Genomic DNA, 21,684 nt, shown 5'->3' on the forward strand with positions numbered 1-21,684 from the left:
GAGGGAGCGAGGCGCCGCCGCCGAGGAAGGCCTGGCCGAAGACATCCTGCTGCCTCAGCGAGCTCCGGGGCTCTTACCAAGGAGAGCAGGCCTTGAGCCTGGCTCTGGGACAGGCATCCCGGCTTCTACAGCGTAACAAACATCATAAAGGCCTGGGACAATTTTCTGGTCATGAGTGAGCTCTGACGGCTACAGTCGTGGCACCCCAAGAATGTCTTTTACTCTCAACGTGCAGCATCAACACACCTACAGCCATGGTACCGGTGAGATGTGGAGAAAGGGAACAGTTCTACAAACGGCCTGAACTGGTTGTAGCAATATTTACCCTTGAGGGTGCCAATGGTTAAACGACTGTAGCAAAATACAGAGGGGTGGGGAGGAGGAAAGGTTGTCTTCAAACCTGACAGTTAAACTGCATCCATTAATTTAGGCATTTTTAATACTTATAAACGCTTTGAAGCAACGTACAGTGCAAATAAAAGCCTTTTTTGTATCACCCAGTGTTGATCCATTCCTCTTTTTGCCATTTCATACAACAGCAGTGAAAATACTGGGATCTGGCACAGTTACTGAAAACCCTGACAGAAACATGCAGCGAAACGCTACATTCCGTACCGCTAAGCTACAGCTAATAAAAGTATCAATGAAACACGGTGATTGGCACACGCCAACCACTTGCTCTGATGTATTTTTTCCCTGACATTGAAGAGGTAAATCGGGTCGTAGCTCTGGGACTGCGGAAGACAAGGGAACCCTTTGCGCCAGCACGTTTCACGCCGCCGTCCCATCACTTACCAGCAAAGCCTCTCCCCCTGCCCTGAGGTGGTGGGACTGGCCCAAAGTGTCGAGGATACATAGAAGCTGGATAGAAAGGCATGGCAGGTGGAGGCGGGAAAGGGAGAGGATGGTTCTGCCTGGAGAAATTTAATCCTTCTAGGATGCTCTGACGCATCTTTTCAACCTTGGCTGCCTGCTCAGCCTGCAAATAAAGAGAAGGTCACAAAGAGAGGTTAAGATCCTGATTTCAATGGTGTAAGGCTACATTCGCACGACAAATTCAAAGCAGAAAGCGAAATAACGGAAGAGTAGATAACTAGTGCAAACAACATCCACAGAGCAAGCTAGAAAATGACAATCATCTGCCTCGCACACCTACTAATAGTTCAGTGATATTCGAATTGTTCACAGCGGTAGAGAGAAGTCTAAATACTGGGATAGTTTTACAAGTTGGTAACACAGAAGGAGTTTTCAAGTTAAAAGAGGTTTCCCAGAGAGGACCAGAGAAACCTCTCTGTCTCCAGTCTCCTGAACGCTCAGTGCAGCCCGTTGCTTTCAGCTGAATAATCATCATAACCCTGGACTGCAAAACAAAGTTCAAGTAAACAGGCGAAAGCCTGAGTTCGAAATAAGAAGAGGTAAAGCTGTTCTAGTTAAAAGAGTTCATGCACCCCAAGAAGTGAAAAAGAATTTTTTAAAAAAATATTAATTTGGCCGTTCTGTCAACTGTTATTTTTGATCAGTTTCCTGTTTTTACAGTTAAGAGAATAACTTTGCATCCTTCGGATGCACCAAAAAAGTAATCCCTTTTTATTTTAAGATGGTCATAAGGAATGTGGAAATAGCTTAAGGACCAGGAGAATTACTTCAGCCTGTCAAATAACACAGAAATCACATCTTCTTTCACTGTAAAACCATTGCAGCTTAGTCCTTTGTGACAAGTCTTGTGAGCTTGACCCCAAAAGACAGTAATTGCACAAACGAGTAGAGGCAGTTTTCAACTCAGTTTCCGTTTCCGGTGAGAAAGAAAAAAAAAAATATTAAAATTTATGCTGGTTTACTTCTTTCAAATCTACCAAGAAGCCACCTCAATATCCAACACGAGATAGGGGGGAGTTGAAAAAATACCTATTAGCCATTCACCTCGTGCTTTTAAAAGTAGAGAGATGATATATGTGAAGCAAATGAGCAATAAACCGACCACACCTAACGCTTCCGAAAACCCGGCGTGCTCGATTTTTCGTGCCACGCTTCCGAAACTACGCACCTGACCATCACAGAGGTCAATGAGCGGAACTTTCTCCCGGCTTGCTTTGATGAGCTTGGTCTGGAATAACTTTCCATCGAAATACATCCACGGACAGCAGTGCTCCCATGGAATTGGCTGCCCGCAAGCGTCGTTTGCAAAAAGCGCCATATCGACACCACTCATAAATAAAGCGGACAGCTGAATTCCTCGGGGATCGAGATTCTCAATCTGGTTTTTAGGGGGGGAAAAAAAAAAGAAGTGTAAGTTTAGCAAGATAATAATGAGACAGATTTCAAAGTTATTCTAACGGTTACATTGCTTTTTGGAAACAGAGCGATTTTAAAAGGTCATCCAGCCTTTTTGCACCAAACTGCCAGTTTGATGAGAACGCAGCAGAACCTGGATGTACCAAACTGCAGCCCTCAGGAATGTCCCCGTCCATCCACTCGAGAGGTAAGAGATAAAACCAAACCCCTCTTATTTTCTCAACGACCAAGCACAGGAAAAGATTGCTAACCAGTCACTTGATTCATCACCAAGAAGTCAGTAAAAAGTTTGAAATAAAATGAGCTTTCATTTGTGACATGCGGGCTCTCGACCGCCCAAGGTATGCTAAGGCCAGCGATGAAGAGGCAGCGCAGAGCGTTTCAAACAATGCGAAAGCATGTTACAGCACAGAAAAGTTTTAAAAGTCACAGAAAATTAGCAGTAAGAAAAGGCATTAAAAATTTACTACAAGTAATTTTCTGCTTCTGTAAAAAGTTTCAGGAAGGAGCTCACTGTAAGAATTCAGTTTTTCTTCCCACGTATTACATTTCCTTTCCAACTGCTTTCTAACAGATTTTCTATTAGCTCGATTCGAGATTTTGCTGTTGGAAGTAATGAAGTGATGTTTATGCATACAACAGCTTTATTTAGGATGCAGGAACAGATGCACACAGGTAGAATTAAACAGTGAATAATGGCGGTGGAAGCAAAAAGGATTTGCTTGCAGCAAACGTATTTTTAGCTCTGGCATATGAAAACATCGCTACTGGTGTTCTCTAAAATACTTCTGAAAATATCAGCCCTTTCTTGGGAACATTTTCAAGACCTTGGTATTAAATTTTGAAATTAAACTATGTTACCTTCCTTACGCATAAGCAACCTTTACGATCCAAAAGACTCTGCCGATCGTTTTGCAGATATGCAGCTGGGTTCAACCTCAGCTGCTCTTTCTGTCTGACTTCAACAAAAACGAGAAGCAGCTGCGTCACGCGAGGACAGTAACAACACCGCATGAAATATTGCATCTTTCAGTTGAACCAACATATTTAATGGAAACGATCCATATTACTCATATTTAAAAAAAAAAAACAACTTGGAGAACAGTTTCTCCTAAATGAAAACGCTGTATGCTATTCATCACTTGTCTCTGCCTCTCATTTGGTGTTGGAATGGAAAAAAGTATTTTCTCTGAGAATCCCTTTCTTAGATCTTCAAGAACAGCAATTTTCCTAGTGGGGTTTCCTCCTCTTTGCGTCAAATCTTAGAGCAGAGGCAAGGCTTTGGTAACTCTTAGAGATACTTTTGCCAAAATCTCTGCCCCTAGATGTTGTTTACTGTGTTGTGTTTTGAAAAAGGACTTCAAAGTGGCTGACACACTGCTCATCTTTGCTGCACCCAGCCTTGCCTACAAAAAAATCTACATTTCCACCAATACCCAGAGGTAGAACTACTCAGCGTCACAGGAGCTCGGGGTAGGTATCTTGAACTACAATCTCACGAGATTTCAAGTGGCTCTCTGCTACACTCTGCCGAGCCCAACGTTTGTCAGCTCGCATGAGCTACGTGAATTCCTTCTGCACCCACACAGTAACTCGCTGTCAGCTCACGGCCTTGGCAGAGTGTGGCCACGCGCTTCCCTGAGGACAAAGTACTGCTCTTCCTACAGCGCACACAGCCGTCAGCTTCCCCGGCCCAGAATTTCGGAGGGTTCTGAAAGACCCAGCAGTCACACGGGGCTTCCAGCATGAACACCCACTAAACACCCTGAAAAGGAGTTCCAGCAAACACCTGAGCGATTCTCCTGAGGGAGAGGACCCACGTTTGGGCTGCTCTTAAGAAATCAGCCACAGTGAGGAGCACTCGGCAATGCCGTTCTCGGGACTCTTAATGCACCTATAATCCATGTCAGCAGCAAGCCAGTCCCAAGTGCTGAGGCCAACAAGCAGCCTCGCGTGAACTCATCAGGTGCTCGTCACGGCCGTCTTCATCCCGTGTTTCCTCACAGGGTGAGGGAAAGGCCAACCGAATGTCTTCCTGTTGGGACTTTATTGTGTATTTATTTATTACTTTTGCTGCCAGCATTCATTCTTTGGGCTGCGGGGAAGTGGATTTTGTTCTTCTGTTAACTCCGCCACCACTGTCACGGAGCCGTGAATTCTCTATTTGCTGCGCGGCGAGTTCAAATCGGTTCTGAAGTGCATCTGGTTGTTTTCTTCCCCTGAACATTTATGAGTCCCTCTGTGGTTAAGTGCTGGGTTTCCACGAGTGGACTGATCTGGTTTATCCTTCGAGATGAACAAGTCCTGGCCAGGGTGCCACATGCAGGAATGCAACGCAGATTCTGCTCATCACCCACAGAGGAGAAAACAGTCACGCCCTGGCTTTGAGACTGCTCTTACATACTTGGTATTGGGGGCAGAGCATTCCTTAGAAAAACCTAGAAAGTCTGAGATCCTAACTTTTAAAATCCTCAAAATAATTATTTCTACAATTCTGTGAGGATTAGCAAACCGTTTTCCCCTTTTTTCTCTCCTGCTTTCCATTCAAAATGAGGCAAGCCCTTTTCTAGACTTGGCCACGTACATCTTTTGAATGCTGAATCACGAAAAAATACTCAGGTTAGTACTTAAGAACAATCACATGTGGAAGAAGTCTTTTTCTTTTTTTTTTTTAAAAAAAAATCTTTTCCATGGGAAGTACATTTGCTTCAAACTTCCAAGAGACGATTACTTCAGAAACTGTGAGAAAAGGCTGCACAGTGTGTTTTACATACGCTTATGATTTTAGTTACTATCCAACTAGAGAAACAGAACCTATTATCTATCTTTGCCACACCTGAAAATACTAAGATTACTATTCTGAACAGCATGGGCAACGATGCAAGGCTTTCAGGGGGACAGGCACGTACCCATCACCCGCTACTGTTAACAATATGGCTCAGGAGGGAATAAATCTCTTGAATTATCACCATTAGAGGAAAGAATTACCTTGAGTTCCTGCAGCTGGTCAGGTTCATAGAGCTTTGGAGACAACGCTTGGGCAAGAAAAGCATCAAGTTCCTGGCGACGAAGTATACGAACCCCCGGCCACTGTACCATATACCTGCGGAGGAAGCCCACGGTTATTCAGAAAATTCCTTTAACAGGTAAATCAAGTGGTATTTTCTGCAATTAGAAGTCACTGGAATGCAAAACAAAAAAAAAATAAATATTTTTTGTTGTTGTCCAGACTTGAATAATTAAAAAGGCCAAAATGCTCAATATATTTCAAGTTTCTATGTGTTTAAATTCACAAGGAAGAGCTATCGGCTGCGAATCAGCTGTGCAAACCCCGCTCCCATCAAAGAAGCCACCAAAATAGAATTTAAAATATAAATGGATTCTGATCCATCAAAAATCAAAATAAAGATCAATTGCATTTATAAAAAAGGACTTTGTGAACATGTTTTCCTGGTAACACATTACTGAAATTATCTAGTGGGTGAATTTTATGCACATCATGTCTTAATGGACAACAATTTATATATGTGCCACATGTGCCAGGAGAGAAATCTGCTGTCCAAATGAAATGAGGAGCTCTGCTTTAAGACATCTTTTTTTTTATTTTTGCACACTTACTATTGTACAAAGAGAAAAAGCTCGGAGTTTTAGTGTACAAATGGCAAGATGAAGTTCAACAGAAGCGAAGGCAAATTTACATCTATTGCTCGCAAAAACAGCTTAAAATTTTTCACGTGCAACACTGCTACTGCCAGATCTATAAGCTGGTCGGATCCAAATAACCGCTCCTTTCCAAAAAGGTGATTCCTCGGGCAATTTTCTACCCCAAAATGAAACAGCTAAGTATTTTTGCTTTTGGGACTTCGAAGTACAGAGTTAATACTTCAACTGCTGCTTGTCATCATCCCAACTAGGTGAGTGATTCTAACGTGGGGCATCTGACAGGTCAGGGACAGGCACCATCCCGGGGAACTCTGCAGCCTGACAAGCCCATCTCTGAAGAACTCCCTCTTTTCCTTTACAACTTCACCAGCACAGCCTCCAAATGTTGTTTTTCAGCAAGCTGAAGCCTAGAGCACAGTAAGGGTAAACTAATTCAAATGCTACAGTGGCCTTCAAGTTGAAGCCTAGAGCACAGTCAGGGTAAACTAATTCAAATGCTACAGTGGCCTCTTTGCAACACAGAGATTTTTTTTTCCTCCTCCTCTCTTTGGCCATCTAGAGACCCAAGAAAGAAACGCTGAATATCCAAGGATGCAAAACGAACACCTTCTCCCAGTGACACTGCAAAACTCAATCGACCCTTTCTACGCCCCTGGTTTCATTCAAAGTTCTTAAAGCAACGCTGACCTTAGCACACAGCAGAGCACCATAAGATGTGTGGGCACATTAGTTGGATTGAGCATTGCTGGTGTGTCTGATCTCATGCAGGCCAGAAACGCCCTCATCCTTCGGTTCTTGTCCTCGACCGCTTTTCCCAGCCACAGCTTCTTCAGATTGGGACAGGTCCATTCCCTGAAGGCGAGTGCTTCCACCAGCTCAGGGGTTTGAGGAGATTTACCTTTGTAAGCGGCCCATTCTTTAATTATCACTGGCGAAACTGCAAAAGGGTGAGTGGAGAGAAAACACGTCAAGTTAAAAAGCGGCGTGGGTTTTAAACTGCCTGTGCAAGAGATTTTGATGCGAAAACGCATCGCTTGGAGACCGCGGCAGATACCAACGTTGTGGATCACGCTGCCAAACCGGTGATCCCAACTCTGTGTGAAGCTTCTCTCGGTTGTGATCGCTTAGAAATGAACTGCGCGCAACCAAACGTACGCTTGGAATGTTTCCTTAGTGTTTCCAAATTCATATACAATATAACAGAACTACATATTTCTAAAATAAACGGCGTAATTGGAAAATGCTACTTTCCCTTAAAATACCTGTGTTATCGACCAAACCCCGAGAGTGACAAATAAATCCAATAAATAAATGCAAATACATTCCATATGTGGTCTTTTACAAACAATACGATCCTAGTAATTATTATTTAAAACTTAAGACTTTTTTTGTACTTGTTCAACTACTGCGGTGGAATGGGATCTTAAATATGGGTGGGCTTGGGCTTTGGGTTTTTTTGTCCTAAAACTTTTACCAAATACTACTTTACATAAGCTTGTCAACTTACTGCATTGCTTTCTATTGAGAGGTCAGTATTTTTCTATCAAGAGGTTAGTATTTTTGTGTTTGTCCTTTCAACTAGATTGCTGCTCAATGACTTCCCTTTTTACATTCAAAGGCAACCAAAACAGAAGTTTGGGGTTTTTTTTAAAAAAAAAAAAAAAGAAAAAAGAACAGTCAAGACAGAGAAATGATACCTTTGGCCTTGGAATGACCCCAAGCTTGACACAGCTCAAAATTTGTTTGCACCCTCCTTAACTCAGTGCCCAGTTATGGGGTGTGGAAAGATTCAAGGAGCTTGTTAGCGAAGCTTCAGGTTACGGCCCGGCCAGATTCACTCGCGGGAGCACTGAGCCGCAATCTCTGCTACAAATCCTTCCCTCCCGCGCCGAGCAGAGAGCGCAGGGCAGCCCTGACAGCCACCCAGCCTCCTTCATCAACCAGACAGCAGCCTTACAAGCGATTTTATAGTTAGAGCTGGCTAAATCACGGCAGGGATGATGACTGAAATTAAAAATAAACCCCAAACCTCCAGACCATCCCAAAGCATTCTTGTGCTTTTCTGGAATAAAATCAGTCTAGCGCTATAGCTGTATTTAACAAAGCTCGGGGTGAGCTTGACAAGAACATGCAGCAATGAAAATAAATATTCCGATACATTTAGTTGGCAGCTTCGCTACAAAATCACGGACTATTTTGGCTGCTACGCTACTGGTTTTTAGGTGCCACCGAGCTGTTTAAGATGGGCTTTAACAGCCATTATTTGTGTGTTGTTTATCACACCAGGTTTCACTTCGTGTTTGGGCCTGGGACAGTAAACGTGACCAAGTAAGAGGATGGCTTTTATGCAAGCTTTCAAAGACTTGTTTCATTGCTTTAGGTCTCAGACTCAAGAGATACTTGGGGACCAGAATTTCTTAGCTCACCAGCAAACAGAGAGGAGACGTGATGAGGCTACTATGCAGAAGAGCTTAATCTGTTAGCAAGAAAAAAAATAAAACCAAGATCCCAAATTATTGACAACTGACATAAAATAGTTGTGTTTTGCAGTTCTTTTTCTCCTTCTCAGCTTCTACGACTCCTGTAACACCAAACAACAGCAAGGAAACAGACCTCTACAGACAAAAAAGGTTTCACTACTGCTTCTTTCACACGCAAGGACCTCAAGCTTAGAAGAAGGGACTATTTGATGTCTCTGTTTTCTACCTTTTCTATGTTTCAACACTCAAATTCGGTTCAAAGCTTTTAATCTGGGGGTGATAACTTCCGTGACCCTACGAGGTTAAGGCCACGGAACAAGTACCTCACTCTGCTCTCAGGAGAAGGCACGCTGGAGAGCAACCTTGGCTTCCACATTTTGCAAAGCAACAGTTATTACAGGAAAAGCAACTGTGCTTCTTGCAGAACCGTTCAATACGAAGGTGACTCTAGGGGGCCAGCAAACATCGGATGAAGAATTCCAGCTGTGTTGGTCCAAGCAACTGTAGCACCATTCGCATTTAAGGTAAGGGATGAATCAAGGACTTGTCCACATCCACTTGTTTCTCCAGGGCATTTCTTCCACCTTTGACAACTCGATACTGGGACTGCTGCCAAAACCCATGGTCTTCCTCAGCTGCTGAGGATCTCTCCTCAGAGAACCATTCTGTGTTCTCCTCCCAGGACGTCCACTTGGAGATGAGCAACGTCTACCCTGAAGACTATCTCAGCTACAATGAACACTCGGGATCAGAGTGTGCTCAGCCGCAGCATCGCGGTGCTGATTACGCTGATTTTCGTACTAAAATTTCCTTGTGCTGCCAATCGGCAGATTTGAGACCTGAAGCAGCCTAACCAAAAGCAGCATATCTTGACGTGTGCTTTGAGCAGTACCCTCCAACATTTTAAGGTCAATCCAAGCTGAAATTAAAGGATGTCTGAACCAATAAGAGATGTTTTTAGGCCATGTCCATGCTGAGGAACAACCTGACCATTAGGCAGAGGCTAAACCCAGCAGTCAGTAGCGGGTACAGCTACAAAAATGCTAATCGCACGTGGAGGTGGAGGCACTCTGGAGCACCCTGTGACTGAGAAGCCTCAGATCCCACCTGTCCTGCCTCCACTCCAGGTCCACTCAAGTGCAACTATTCCTAGATGATCCAAAGACAGGTATTTACCTTTTCCTGTATTTTTGCCCTCTGAGAAGCTGTATGTCTATCTAGCCCACCCACAACCGAATTCCTAGACCCCATGCTTTCTCTAGCTGCATCCTTCCATCCAGAACAACAAAACTTTCTGTGCTGCCCCCACAAACATTCCTCCAAGCCAAAACAAACACTCTCCAAGCCCTTCATATTCAGCTCCTGCAACCAGATTTTACAGCCAGGGAAAAAGAACATGGATCTCAGTCAGTTGAGCGTGGTGCTGATAAGCAAGGTTGTGGGTTCGATCCCCGTTTGGTCCCCATGTGTTGCCTGATCTAGTTGAGAGGTGTCCCTGCCCATGACAGGGAGGATGGATTAAATGATCTCTAAGGTCCCTTCCAGCCTAGGCCAGTCTAGGATTCTGTGATTCTATGAAAGGGTCGGAGTCAATCCACACGAGGGTTGATAAACATGTGAACACTTGTTTATCTTGCTTGATAAATATGTGAACATGGCTACAGGCTCTGAAGTCATCAGAGAAGAGCAACCTGCACGCCCAGGCTGTCTGCCGGAGCCTCGGCTGCCAAGCACAGTTCAGGTGGGTTTGATATTCTCTTGGCATTTTTTCCATGAGCTCAACGTAGAGGCGTGAGGTACCCAGCACCAGGGGAAGATGAGCCAGCTAATGCAGATTAACCAAGCCTCACTTTTAACCTTCTAATCTTCACTGACAGCACAGCTTGAGCTAAGCATGCTTGATTTTGCAGGAGGGCAACTGCCCGAGACACGGCTTTCCTTTCGGCAGAAGCGTCATCGGCTGAATACATCCTTGACGGAGAACGGCTCATCACAAGGCTTAAAATAACAAACCTTTGGAACCAACCAGGAGTTACGACAGCTTGTACAAGCGTGCATTTTTCCACCGAGTGGAAAGGGCAGATGGTTTCATTTTCACATACGTATATGGGAAATAACCCGTTTCAGAGCTTGAAAAGCAGAGCAAGGCAGACGCTCGGCTTCCGTCTCCTCCAAAGGAAGGGCGGCACAGCCACGGCTCTGCCCTTGGCAGCACAAGCACAGTCGAGAACTTTATGATTTAGCTTTTCACATCCTCGGGCAGCAGACAGGAGGACACGTAGGGCAAGACAATTGTCACTGAAGAATCCCACCGACCACCTCTTGCAACAGATCTGTTGGGCTTTTACTGGCTTTTCAACTAAATAAAATAATGATTTCAAAAACAGGAAGTCGACCATTTTATGAAAGATTCATTAGCCTGCTGTCTGTATATTGAGTCATAATGCTGACACGTCAGTTTATTACGTGTTTCTCATAGTCTCCTGTAACTCTCGCATGCGATACGCTTACAAATTCTTCACGCACAATTATTATGTTACCAGCATTATGGTTTGTACAACAAAGTTGGCAGCATTTTAGATATTAATAGATACGTTACTCCGCTACATAGATCTTAAAGACAACACATATTTCTTTAGAAATTAATTTCTTAAATCTCTTAACACCTCTTCATTCTTAAATTTTCTCTTAAGTACTCTGTTTCACAACTTAGTCGTTTTTTGAGAGCAGGAAAAGAATTAAGAGAATCAGCATGGCTAGTTCGTTATAGCCTGCATCCTCACAGAAGTCAGCACGGGCTAACGAGCACGACTAATCAATCCCAGAAATCTGATCTTGCCCCTTCAGACACTATTCTCTCTTTGCATCGTGCACCGGCTGCCCAAGTCTTGCTGCCTTCTAAGAGAGGGGACTTAAATAAACGTGTTTGTGTAACACAGCCCTTCCAAACCACATGCTTGCATCTTAGCTCAAATCTTTCTTTACTAGTGTTGCTAGCTCTGCAGCAACTAACTCTCGGGCAGACATTCAATTTTATTTTTTGTTGGTATTCTAAAAGCATGGTCAGTCCTAAGACAGAAGTAGGTCAATAGTTGAATGTGTCCTGCAGCAAAATTTGCCGGAGCTCTTGTTAACCGAACCAAGCAGTGTTTTTAGCCTCCATGGAGAATAAACCTCTGAGGAGCAATATAAATGAAGAAAAACCAGAGATTATATAGATTTCCCCAGCAGCCTACAGAGAACATGCCTGGTTTAGAAGATAAAAATATTCAGAAAACTGAAGCACTCAGCTACTTCATCATTACAAACGTTGTAGTACACTTTTAAGGACAGAAGTCTAATCAGGATAAACAAATACTGGAAATAGCAACACTATTTTAATCCTGAAATAACCTTGTAACCCGAAATACTACTACAGTGTGCGAGTTTAAGGAATAAAGAAGTTTGTGACTATGCGTGCTGAGGTATAATTCAAGCAGGGTAAGCATTAATTCCCATCAAGTAACTGACTGGGATAAAGTTTTTCAAACATCACTGGCAGATTATCATGTTTGTACGAACCTACAAAAACATTTCCCAATTAAAAATAAAGGGAATGAATGCAAAGTTTACAATTGATTTGTATTTTTAGCCTTTTACATATTAAGACTGTGAATGACGCTTTCGTACATTTTAAATATTGGATTCTTAAATTTAGTCTAGGAACAGTAGACTCCTGTATATAAATACTTGTGCTGCTGCCATTCACTTAATGCTTCAGCGTTCCTTTAACCTTTATCAGCTGCTACTGTAAAGTTCAATCATTTCCTTGTATGCCTTTCATTACAAGCAAAGCACACTAGAACAAGGAGGTTGAATTTATCAGAATGACAGTAATTCCTGGAAGCAGAAGACGTAAAAAGCCACCTTCCATATTAAGAGGAAGATTAACATTTATCTCTCTAAATTAGCAAAAAGATTTTGGGACAAGTCTGTTTGCAAAAGTGGGAGCTGCCTTCACCCACGTCTACCTTTACTGACATTACACCCGACTTCGAGAGATTTTAAACCAAGTTTTTATATGGCAATACCTGAAAGATATTGCAGATTTGCAGATTTCACTTAAGTCCATTAATCACGCGTTTGATAAGACAAGGTGAAGTCCCGATTTTGAAAGCAGGATGCAAATTTGCATGCATGGGCACCGAACAGAAGGTTCCCAGCATCAAGTTCAGCCATCTCCTTGGAAAACGACATCACGAACTGACGTGACCCGCTGCAAACCTGAGAGCAGCTCGAGCTCGTAATTTCAAAAATCCCAGAGCTTGCTTAGAAACGGTAACGCTGATAGTTCTTAGAATACTACAGTGAATAAACTTTCAAATTAACATCTTCTATTAGCCACGGAATCAGACAAGGCATAAATTCCTCCCGTGTTAGCTCCACCGATGAAATCTTAGCAACTATTCTCATTCCAATCACAGTACAAATGGATACGAAAACACAGGAAAGGGAAGAGAAATAAATAAAGAACAGATTCTACGGTACATACATTCTGGTGGAAGTCTGTTCTTTCTAAAAGCAAGTCTTTCAGTTTTCTTTCTGCTTTCTGCCAAACTAAACAGGACTCCGTAAACATACTGACGAACTGGCCTATAAAGGAGAGCAGCAGGAGGCAGGTCTTTGTTGGCTTCATCTTCTATAGAAACGGCAATTTTGATTTCACCCTTTGGCAGGAAAGAAAGGAGAAAAACAGGACACGTTACAGCGAACTGGAAGGATTCAGGTACACGCGGCCAGTCAATCCAGCTCTAATACAAACCTCATCTCTAGTTGAGAAAAACGTGATTCAGCAGTAACGTGGATCTTAGGTATGTGAAGGTAACACCAGAGGTAACACCCTACAATCTACTTCATGGATTTCAGATCCTCACCTACGGTCCTTATTGCCTTGAAGTAGATTTTTAAGATGAGTAAGTGGATGTGGACGATGCCGTACACCAAACGCATTCGCTGTGTGAGAAGCAGCACTAAGCGTTTTGAGTACTAAAGAGGAAAAAGATTCAAGCTGCCTTGTTCTGGCACTCATCCGTTTGCACTTAGAAGGAACGACAAACACGTTTTTGGAGACTAGATTAAGTCAAACACAGGTTGTGCCGGAGCACCACTGCTCTGGCTCCCTCCCGGTTGGACACCAAGCGGAGCTCAGCAGCTTCGGGACACACTGCAGCAGGTTGTCACTGCCTACTGCTGCCAGAAGCTCTCCTCAGACACACTGAGCAGGGTGCTAGGCTGTGTAAAAATGCTTGCTGCTTACCCAGGATCTGAAGGTTAGAATGTAAAATATCCAAACAGAGGCGGGGGGAAGCCATCAGCACTAAAAATCCAGCCAAATTGAAAATCAACAATAATGCAGAACATCGAGTTGGTCTATAATTACACTTCAGGATTATACAAAACGGATTTCTTCTAGCTGCTGCGCTTCGTTCTATCAGGGCTAGCTACCAGGGATGGGAAGGATCAGGCTGGGAGGGAAAATAATCGAACTACTTCTGACCACTGAAAATAGAAATGACTTGGCACAGCTGCCAAAGCACATACGCAGGAGTTTTTAGGTGGAAATGGACTCTATAGAAAAGCACACACATGTACATAAACACATATACATGCAGGCGTGTACACACACGTGTGGAAACACAAAAACATCGAGGTATATTCAGGAAAAATCATTGATTTTGTAAGCAAACACTTCTAACTGCGGTCATCTCATATTTATAGTGTACCAGACCAGATCAGGGGTTAGAACACAGGGAGGAAAAAACTCCAGCCTGTTAGAAGCACTAAAAATGAACCAAAACTCAAAAGCACTAAAAAGGGCGTAAATCAAGGACTCTCTTTAGACAGAAATGCAAGTGCAATTCACTGAGTCATTATTTCCAAAATCCTCATTTTTAAATGCCTACCTTGGTTAGGACATGAAAGATGTAGGGATACATTAACCCCTTCTTGTGCCTGTGCTCTGCCACTCTCAATACTTCAGGTGCTACAGGAGGTAATGGAGGGGTGGTAATATCCATGTGGTTTCTGGTGGGCATTGACAAGAGGCATGGGATTTGCGGATTACTGGTTTGATTCCCTTTGACATCAGCTGCCTGACTTCCTGAAGAAGCGCTGGAGGAACCTTCTGCCTGTAACACAACGTACAAAAGAAAAGGGGTTTGAACATACCAGGAGAGGAGCCAAGAGAAATGGCAAATTTCCTTCTTTACTTTCACAAGTAAATCTTCACAATGTGATGTATCAGTTTTCCAGACAACGCAAACTTTCAGGCATTATTTGCTAGCAGAAGCAACTTACTGAAAATATAAACACCACGCTAAAGCTTTAACTTAACAGCAACAGTAATTATTATTTGATTTTTAATTGCACAATACAGAAGGGAGGGCTGATGACCTCTTAATGAAATGTGGCCTCTTATCTATGTATTTTCAGGATATTCCCAACTAAGAGGGTTAACTGACAGTCATAAGGTCTGTAATTTATCTAGACTTCCAGTAACGCATCCCTTTTCGGTTTTCATTTCTAGGTGAAGCAGGAAAAACTACACAATTCAACTTAAAGACATTTAAAATGTGCAGTGTCTGAGCTCAAAAGCCTTGTAAACGTTTGGAGATTTTTAAACTTTTGTCTGAAAATTGTCAGAGAAAATGGCAACCTTTATTTGATTGCAAGTTTGAAGCAGAATTTTATTCCGCTTCTAGAAATGCAGTCCATAAATTTTATAGGAAAAATGGGATGCGTAACAATATACTGTAAACCACCTGATGAATAAGCCCTTGGCAAGTACTTATGTTGAATTTCTCACAGATACTCCCCTAAAAAGTAGAGTTCATTCCTAAAAGTCCTTGTATTAAAACCTGAAAGCTGTATTTATCTTGAGAGTTCGTACCAGTCTTGTGCCTATAAACTATTGTAGTAATATTAAAAACTTTTCAGACTGAAATTTCACTTTTTCACTTGACAATACGTGATGATTGAGTACTCGTATGTCAGTAAAAACGGGCTCTAACAAAATATCAAAGGGGTAGCATCGTTTTCAGGTTACATTTTAAGCACACAATCAAAGAGGATGTTACCGAGAGATTCTATTTTGGAGTTGGCAATCCAGACTTCATTTTATTTATAAAAATGAAAATATACAGAAGAAACGGTTAAATCCCATAAAGTAGAACACTCCTACCACAAGGTACTAACCCAGAAGACTTTTAGAAACCCATGAGCTATTACAGCTCTGTTAAATCTGTATTATATTGTGAAATATTTCCCAGCTTGGTGATTGTTGTCCCTGTCTTTTATTAGCCCAGCAACTCCAAGCCAGTGATCGTGGATCACAAGGAGAAGTTTACAGAACTGCCAGTTACTGGGGGCATGGAGGGAAGAACACAACTACCCCTCCACGAAGCAACACCCTCCCCGTTCGCACTATCCGGGTTCTCCCTAGATCTGCTCCAGCGATATCCAGGCACCTGAGAATGAGGAATTACCACAGTTAAAAGTATTTGGTTTTGATTTAGGAATATACATCTACCCAAATGAGATGAGCACACCTTCGTGATGCATAACCATGGAGTGAGACAAGCATGAGGCAAGAAATTTTTGACATTTAAGTGAAAGGAATGTCAAGATTGCTGCTACCTGTCTGATCTAGGCTAGATTTTCAGCACTTCAAGTTACCTCAGATATCCACAGAGCTCATTCAGTTGAAATCTTCAGGAAATATTTCTTTTTTCAATCAGTAATATATATCTCTCTAGGAAATGAGCTCATCTACAAAACATACTCAGAATCCTCCCCGTCACGCTCACCAGATGCAACTGTCCTGTGCTACTGAAGACTGAAGAAGTGCCTTGATATTAAAACAAAACAAAACCACAAGTAAAACTAGCGCAGGCTGCCCAGGGCAGCGGTGGAATCTCCATCCCTGGAGGGATCTAAAGGCCGTGTAGATGTGGTGCTTGGGGACACGGGTCAGTGGTGCCACTGACGGGTTAACGGTCAGACTCAACGGTCTTAAAGGTCTTTTTCCAACCCGAACGATTCTATGACTCTGCCTCCCAAGTGTTTATACGTTAAACTGGACGCATTTAAGTCAGACTGCACGTGGGCATCTATCGGAAAGTTTATCACTGCTGACATGGCTGTAATTCTGTGTGCGCAAAGACAGGCAGGAGCCAGAGGTGCCACTGAGGACGTCCCACCCGTCCCAAGCTGGGCTCTGTGCGGCACATCGCTGCCCGCCCGGCCCGTAACGCGGCCGAGAGAGGAACAGAATAGGTCAAATAAGCATTTGCATACAGTGACTAATGGGCAAGCAGATACAGTTATCTTACGGGGCGTAGTCTGCAAAAATAATAACCGCCGATGGATGAAATCATCAGTTTGATATTTTAAGCACAAAGCCCAAGTTTACTGGAATTTCTATGCCAAAAGTACAGGGAAAACGTTCTGTTTGTCTATAGCGTAAGTGACTCATGATTTTATTTTTTGTTTTAAACACAAAATTAACAGTTGGTGCACAGTTCCGTCACAAAGACACGGAGGTAAAAAGTGCAAATGCTTTGAATCCTCTTTCCAAGCGCAGTTCAGACCTGGTATACAGACATCGCACATTTGACAACGGTTTTAAATCTTGAAGAAATTTAATATGAAAATGGGAAGTCTTTATCAAGGGCTTAGTTACCTCATCCTTACTTAGTTAAGTACGTTCTATCTGGTCCCACAGAGGTTCTTGAACACACATTTTGTGAAATGCACAGGAGGACGTTACAAATGACTTTCGCTCCTCAGCTGAGCTTTAACACACGTGCGATGGTGTGTGGCTAACATTGTGCGTTAGAGCTCGCCAAGGGTTAGGGCTGGGCCTGCCGCTGTTACTGCTTGCCCTCTATTTTATATCTAGTATCTTCAAACACATTCTCTTTAATCTTCATTTTGATGCATACACTACAATATTCCTTGGAAAACCTCCTACTGTAAAGCTGTTGGTTCATCATTCACAAAAATTTCAAAGAGTTTACACATGAACAGTGAAAACTCTACTCAGGAGTTTGCTGTAAAGCTTTAGTACACGCTAATGACTCAAAACGTTTGGAACTCAAGGAATTACCTTTGTTTGGTCTCCCAGCTCTCCACGTGTTTGACTTTCTGACTGGGTTCCTGTTTTTTCCCAGCCTATTTTGTTCCCACTGACATGGCTGCAGGATGACATGAAGAAAAACATTGTATTAAAGTGCTGTTTAAGATACAGTGAGATAAATCCTTGCTGACTGTTACTGCAACTACGGGCTAGAGACTCTGATTTTAAGGCACGTTGTACGTATTAGAAAAGTCAATTTTTAAGTCTCTTCAGGACTTTAAGACCAACATTTACTCACTTATACTATGTCAACACTTGGATCGTATTTAAAAGCTGTACAACGACTAAATAACGTTCATGCAGGTAAAGTTCTGGACTGAACTCAAAATAATTAATTTTGCCTCATTTAGAAGATTTCTTCAAACTGCAATATAAACGACACTGCCTAGATTTGAGTTTCTAAATTTCTGAAGAATTTATTGCATAAAATGCATGAAGGCAACGCTCTCAAAAATGCTGAAAAACACCTTATAAAGCAGGTACCACCTCCAGTTCTGCACTTGAAGGAAGCTATACAAACTTACTTGATTCACTCAGCAGAACACACGGTAACATTTAAAGTTGGTTAAGACTGCACCAAAAAACCCGAAGTTTGAGCCAACACGCTAATTGTAGACACATTCAGCATTTAACAGCCAGTAGTAACACACTATTACACGTGACTTCGGACTTTCAGAGGCAGTCACAGACCTGCTGAAGCCTCAGGCTTTGACTCTCACGCCATTAAGCCACTCTGCCTAACGAGACAAAGGTAAACACAAACTGCCTCCGTCTGAATTTCCTTTCTGTAGGTCAGGGAGCGGTAATTAAAAGAAAGTCTGCGCAACTTCACTGCCCACGACAGCCACAAGCGCTAGCAGGAGTCAAAGACTTTTGCAGCGAACGAGGCACATTGGTAGAAGAAAAACTAATTTCAATAGAGGAAAACCAATTTCACTGCCACTTTGCTGCCTGCAGAGCTCGTTGGTGAGGACTCTTTAGTCGCTGCCTTGAACAGTGAATTTCGGACGGCCACATCATGTTTCTTTGCAAGGCCACGTTATCCCCAAAGAAGTATAAATGCGACACATGCAGTGAAGTTTCACAGCTTTTAGCAATAGGAATTTTAATAAATTATACTGTGATTTTGGAATATTTCTTTTACACAGAGTAAAGAACTCAAAGGCTTTATGACATTTACTAAAATCTCACTCTCCCCTCCTTTCAATAAAGCATAAGGGCAGAAGTGAAGAAACACCCAACCTTATTTAGTTTTGGATTTCTGCTTGTAAATGAACAAGACGACTAGAGTGAACCATGTCTGTTTACAGTCATCGTGACCTAAATATATTTTTTTAAGGTCTATCATACCATTAATTTGTAGGTTTCTTTCTTTCAGGATGCTGGTGAAAGATTTTGAAAATAAATTTATTTTAACAGAAGCTGAGCAAAAAAAACTTACTTCACTGCACCGCCATTGCCTTCATCATTGTCGGAGGACGAAGATGTAGAAGAGGCAGGAAAATAGGTTGAATCCACGTGATTGGGGCTCCCACTCTGAGCTGGATTTATTGGAGAAGATCGTTCATACAATGGTGTATGTTTTCCTTCGTGAGGAATGTTACTGTAGCTGTTCTGCTCAGAAAGGCTTTTTCCTCCTGTTTCCAAGGTGATGGCTGGCTCAGAGAGACTATATGGGTATGGACCCTGACCTTGGGCCCCACCCTGATTGGACATCTGCTGGGCCTAAAATAAAGCGATCTTTCTTCAGTGAAGACAAGAAAAAGGCTTCTCTTTTAAAACAAGATGCATCAGTTCACCAGGCGGCATCTTCCGGACACACGGATTAAATCTCAGCCACCGGGGACACCCACAAAAATTGTTCTACCCGAGTCTGAAGCATCGCTGTAGTTCCAGACTTAAAATTCAATCGGTGAATGCCCACACCGAAAAACGTAAGAGATATCTTTCCCATCTAGACTTTAATGGCATGAGTAGGGCAGGTTTCTCCCAAGGAGAAGAGCAGAGGGCTGTACTTACCACAGGTTTTGCTTGCAGTGAGGTCTGTGGAATGTTAAGCATCTGAGAAGGAACATATGGTGGCACTATCCCTGGCATACCAAACTGATTTGGTCTGGCTGCTGTGTTGCACACAGGAAGAGGAAAAAGAAGAAAAAAAGGAAAAAAAAAAACCACAACAAAACAAAACAAGAAAAAAAAAGACACTCATGAAAACACTTGCTATTTGACACAAATGTTACCCTCTTTATCCCTTTGCTTCTACGGTCTATTTATTCTCATTGTTAGTATGTTTTCTAGCACACCTTTAAGTCTGTTTTATCAATTTTTGCCTTTTAATAAAAATATTTGTAGCCTGTGAAGCCTATTTCACTTGTCTTACCTTTCTTCCCTTCTTTGTACCTCTCACTACCACAAATTTCTATTCTACCAGGGAATCAAAGGAAGCTTAGAACTAAAAAAGCCCAAGAGACATAACAATGAGGCCAGCAAAGACAATGCCACGCAAGCAAGTAATGCTGGCAGTTCCTGATATTTGACCTACAGCAGCCTTAATGCCCTTTAATTCATGTCTTCAAATGTAAATAAAGACATCTTCCCCCCCCAAGAAAAAGAGGAGGAAGAATTTGTATCAGTGTACCAGTATGGTAACCGAAAATCTTTAGAAAATGTCAGCTCAACTTCTGTTTTAATGTTAGGAATGAGGTATGTGGAATAAACGCTTGTGATCACACCGTTAATCTGTAAGCCTGGAGAACAACCTGCAAACGTGTGGCTGCAGCATAAGCAGGTATGTTACAACAGCGAAAACCCAAATACTATAAAGGGATTTCTAAAACACATCTGGTAAGTCCAGTGGGAAACGGGAAATATATTTTATGGACTAGAAGTAGAAAAATCTCTTCAGGAATGGAACTGTTCACCAGATTTCAGTTGCTGACAGTCCCCTACTCTCAAGCATCCTAATGCTCAAAACGATGCAGCAAGAGCTAAGGGAAAAATTGGTCCAGCTTGTTCTCCTCTTTTTGGGAAAAGAACACAACCTCTGCATGCATTCTACGAACACCTTCTTCTGAGACATCATATGCCATGAAAAGCTGCCAGAGAACATTGACATCTTTCTAAGACAGTACTAAGAAGAGTATTTGTGATTTAGGGCTCTGCCAGAAACAGTTAAAAGGAAAAGCCTTATGTCTTTACTCACTTACCCAGGTAATGTGGTGGATGAAATGGCATAGGTTTATTAGTTGCTGAGTAATAAGCAACCGCTCTCTTAAATCGAGTAACTTTGTCATCTGTTCTAGACTAAAATAAAAGAAAGGTCTGTCAGGAGCAAATCCAGGCGCGTCATTTATAGGTCAGCACCGTACTGTGAAGAAGTTACCATACACCACGTCACACCCAGTATTAACACCTACGGACCCATGAGGATTAGAGCACTATTCCACCAGGAGAAATATTACGTCAATCCCTGAAAGGTAAAACTTGAAAATCCCACTTTCGGGTACCACTGATTGTCAGTCACGGGGCACAACGCCAGACTACAACACTCCTTTGGTTGTCAAGAATTTAATTTTTGAGCACTGAGGGTAAACCTGGTTCTTTTATCTTTGGAAACCATGGAAAGAGAAATTAGGGTATCTAAGACAACACATACACCAACAGTTTGCTGTTATCCATGGATGCAAAATACCGTTTATACAGAACGCGGTTTATCAACACAAATGTATGGCACAAGTGGTTTATAAAACCCCAAACAACAAGCCAGCATTCTGTTTTATACTTTACCTGTGAATGCTGAAAAACATCTTTTGCTATGGCATCCAAATCGGTGGTGTCCTGAATATTACGGACGTAGTCAGCTACGGCTTTGATCACTACGTCACAAGGCGGTAAAACTAACTGGTGAGCACGTACCTGTGCAAACAAACATGCAGGCCAGTAAGAAATGACAGGGTAGCCCAAGATATTTCAGTTACACAGCAGAGAACTTTATTTATTTATTTATTGAAAAAGATATTCAACAAATTCCACGTTGTCAGATTCAGCACCTACACATTTTTTGCGCCTCCCACC

At 42.4% G+C, this 21,684-nt stretch overlaps 1 protein-coding gene across 1 annotated transcript in view; it reads right to left on the reverse strand.

Moving 5' to 3' along the window:
• The window catches only part of LOC104275757 (constitutive coactivator of PPAR-gamma-like protein 1), a 32,875-nt gene that overhangs the window by 1,800 nt on the left and 9,391 nt on the right, over positions 1-21,684 (reverse strand). Inside the window, 11 exon segments of the mRNA XM_009871802.1 lie at positions 796-979; positions 2,045-2,254; positions 5,281-5,395; positions 6,643-6,892; positions 12,967-13,141; positions 14,378-14,602; positions 17,581-17,668; positions 19,052-19,335; positions 19,630-19,730; positions 20,817-20,913; positions 21,397-21,525. Of these exon segments, the coding sequence (XP_009870104.1) occupies positions 796-979; positions 2,045-2,254; positions 5,281-5,395; positions 6,643-6,892; positions 12,967-13,141; positions 14,378-14,602; positions 17,581-17,668; positions 19,052-19,335; positions 19,630-19,730; positions 20,817-20,844 (1,660 nt within the window). The 5' untranslated portion in view covers positions 20,845-20,913; positions 21,397-21,525.

Source organism: Apaloderma vittatum, unplaced genomic scaffold, assembly GCF_000703405.1.
Source record: "Apaloderma vittatum isolate BGI_N311 unplaced genomic scaffold, ASM70340v1 scaffold20026, whole genome shotgun sequence".
Lineage (NCBI taxonomy): Eukaryota > Metazoa > Chordata > Aves > Trogoniformes > Trogonidae > Apaloderma > Apaloderma vittatum.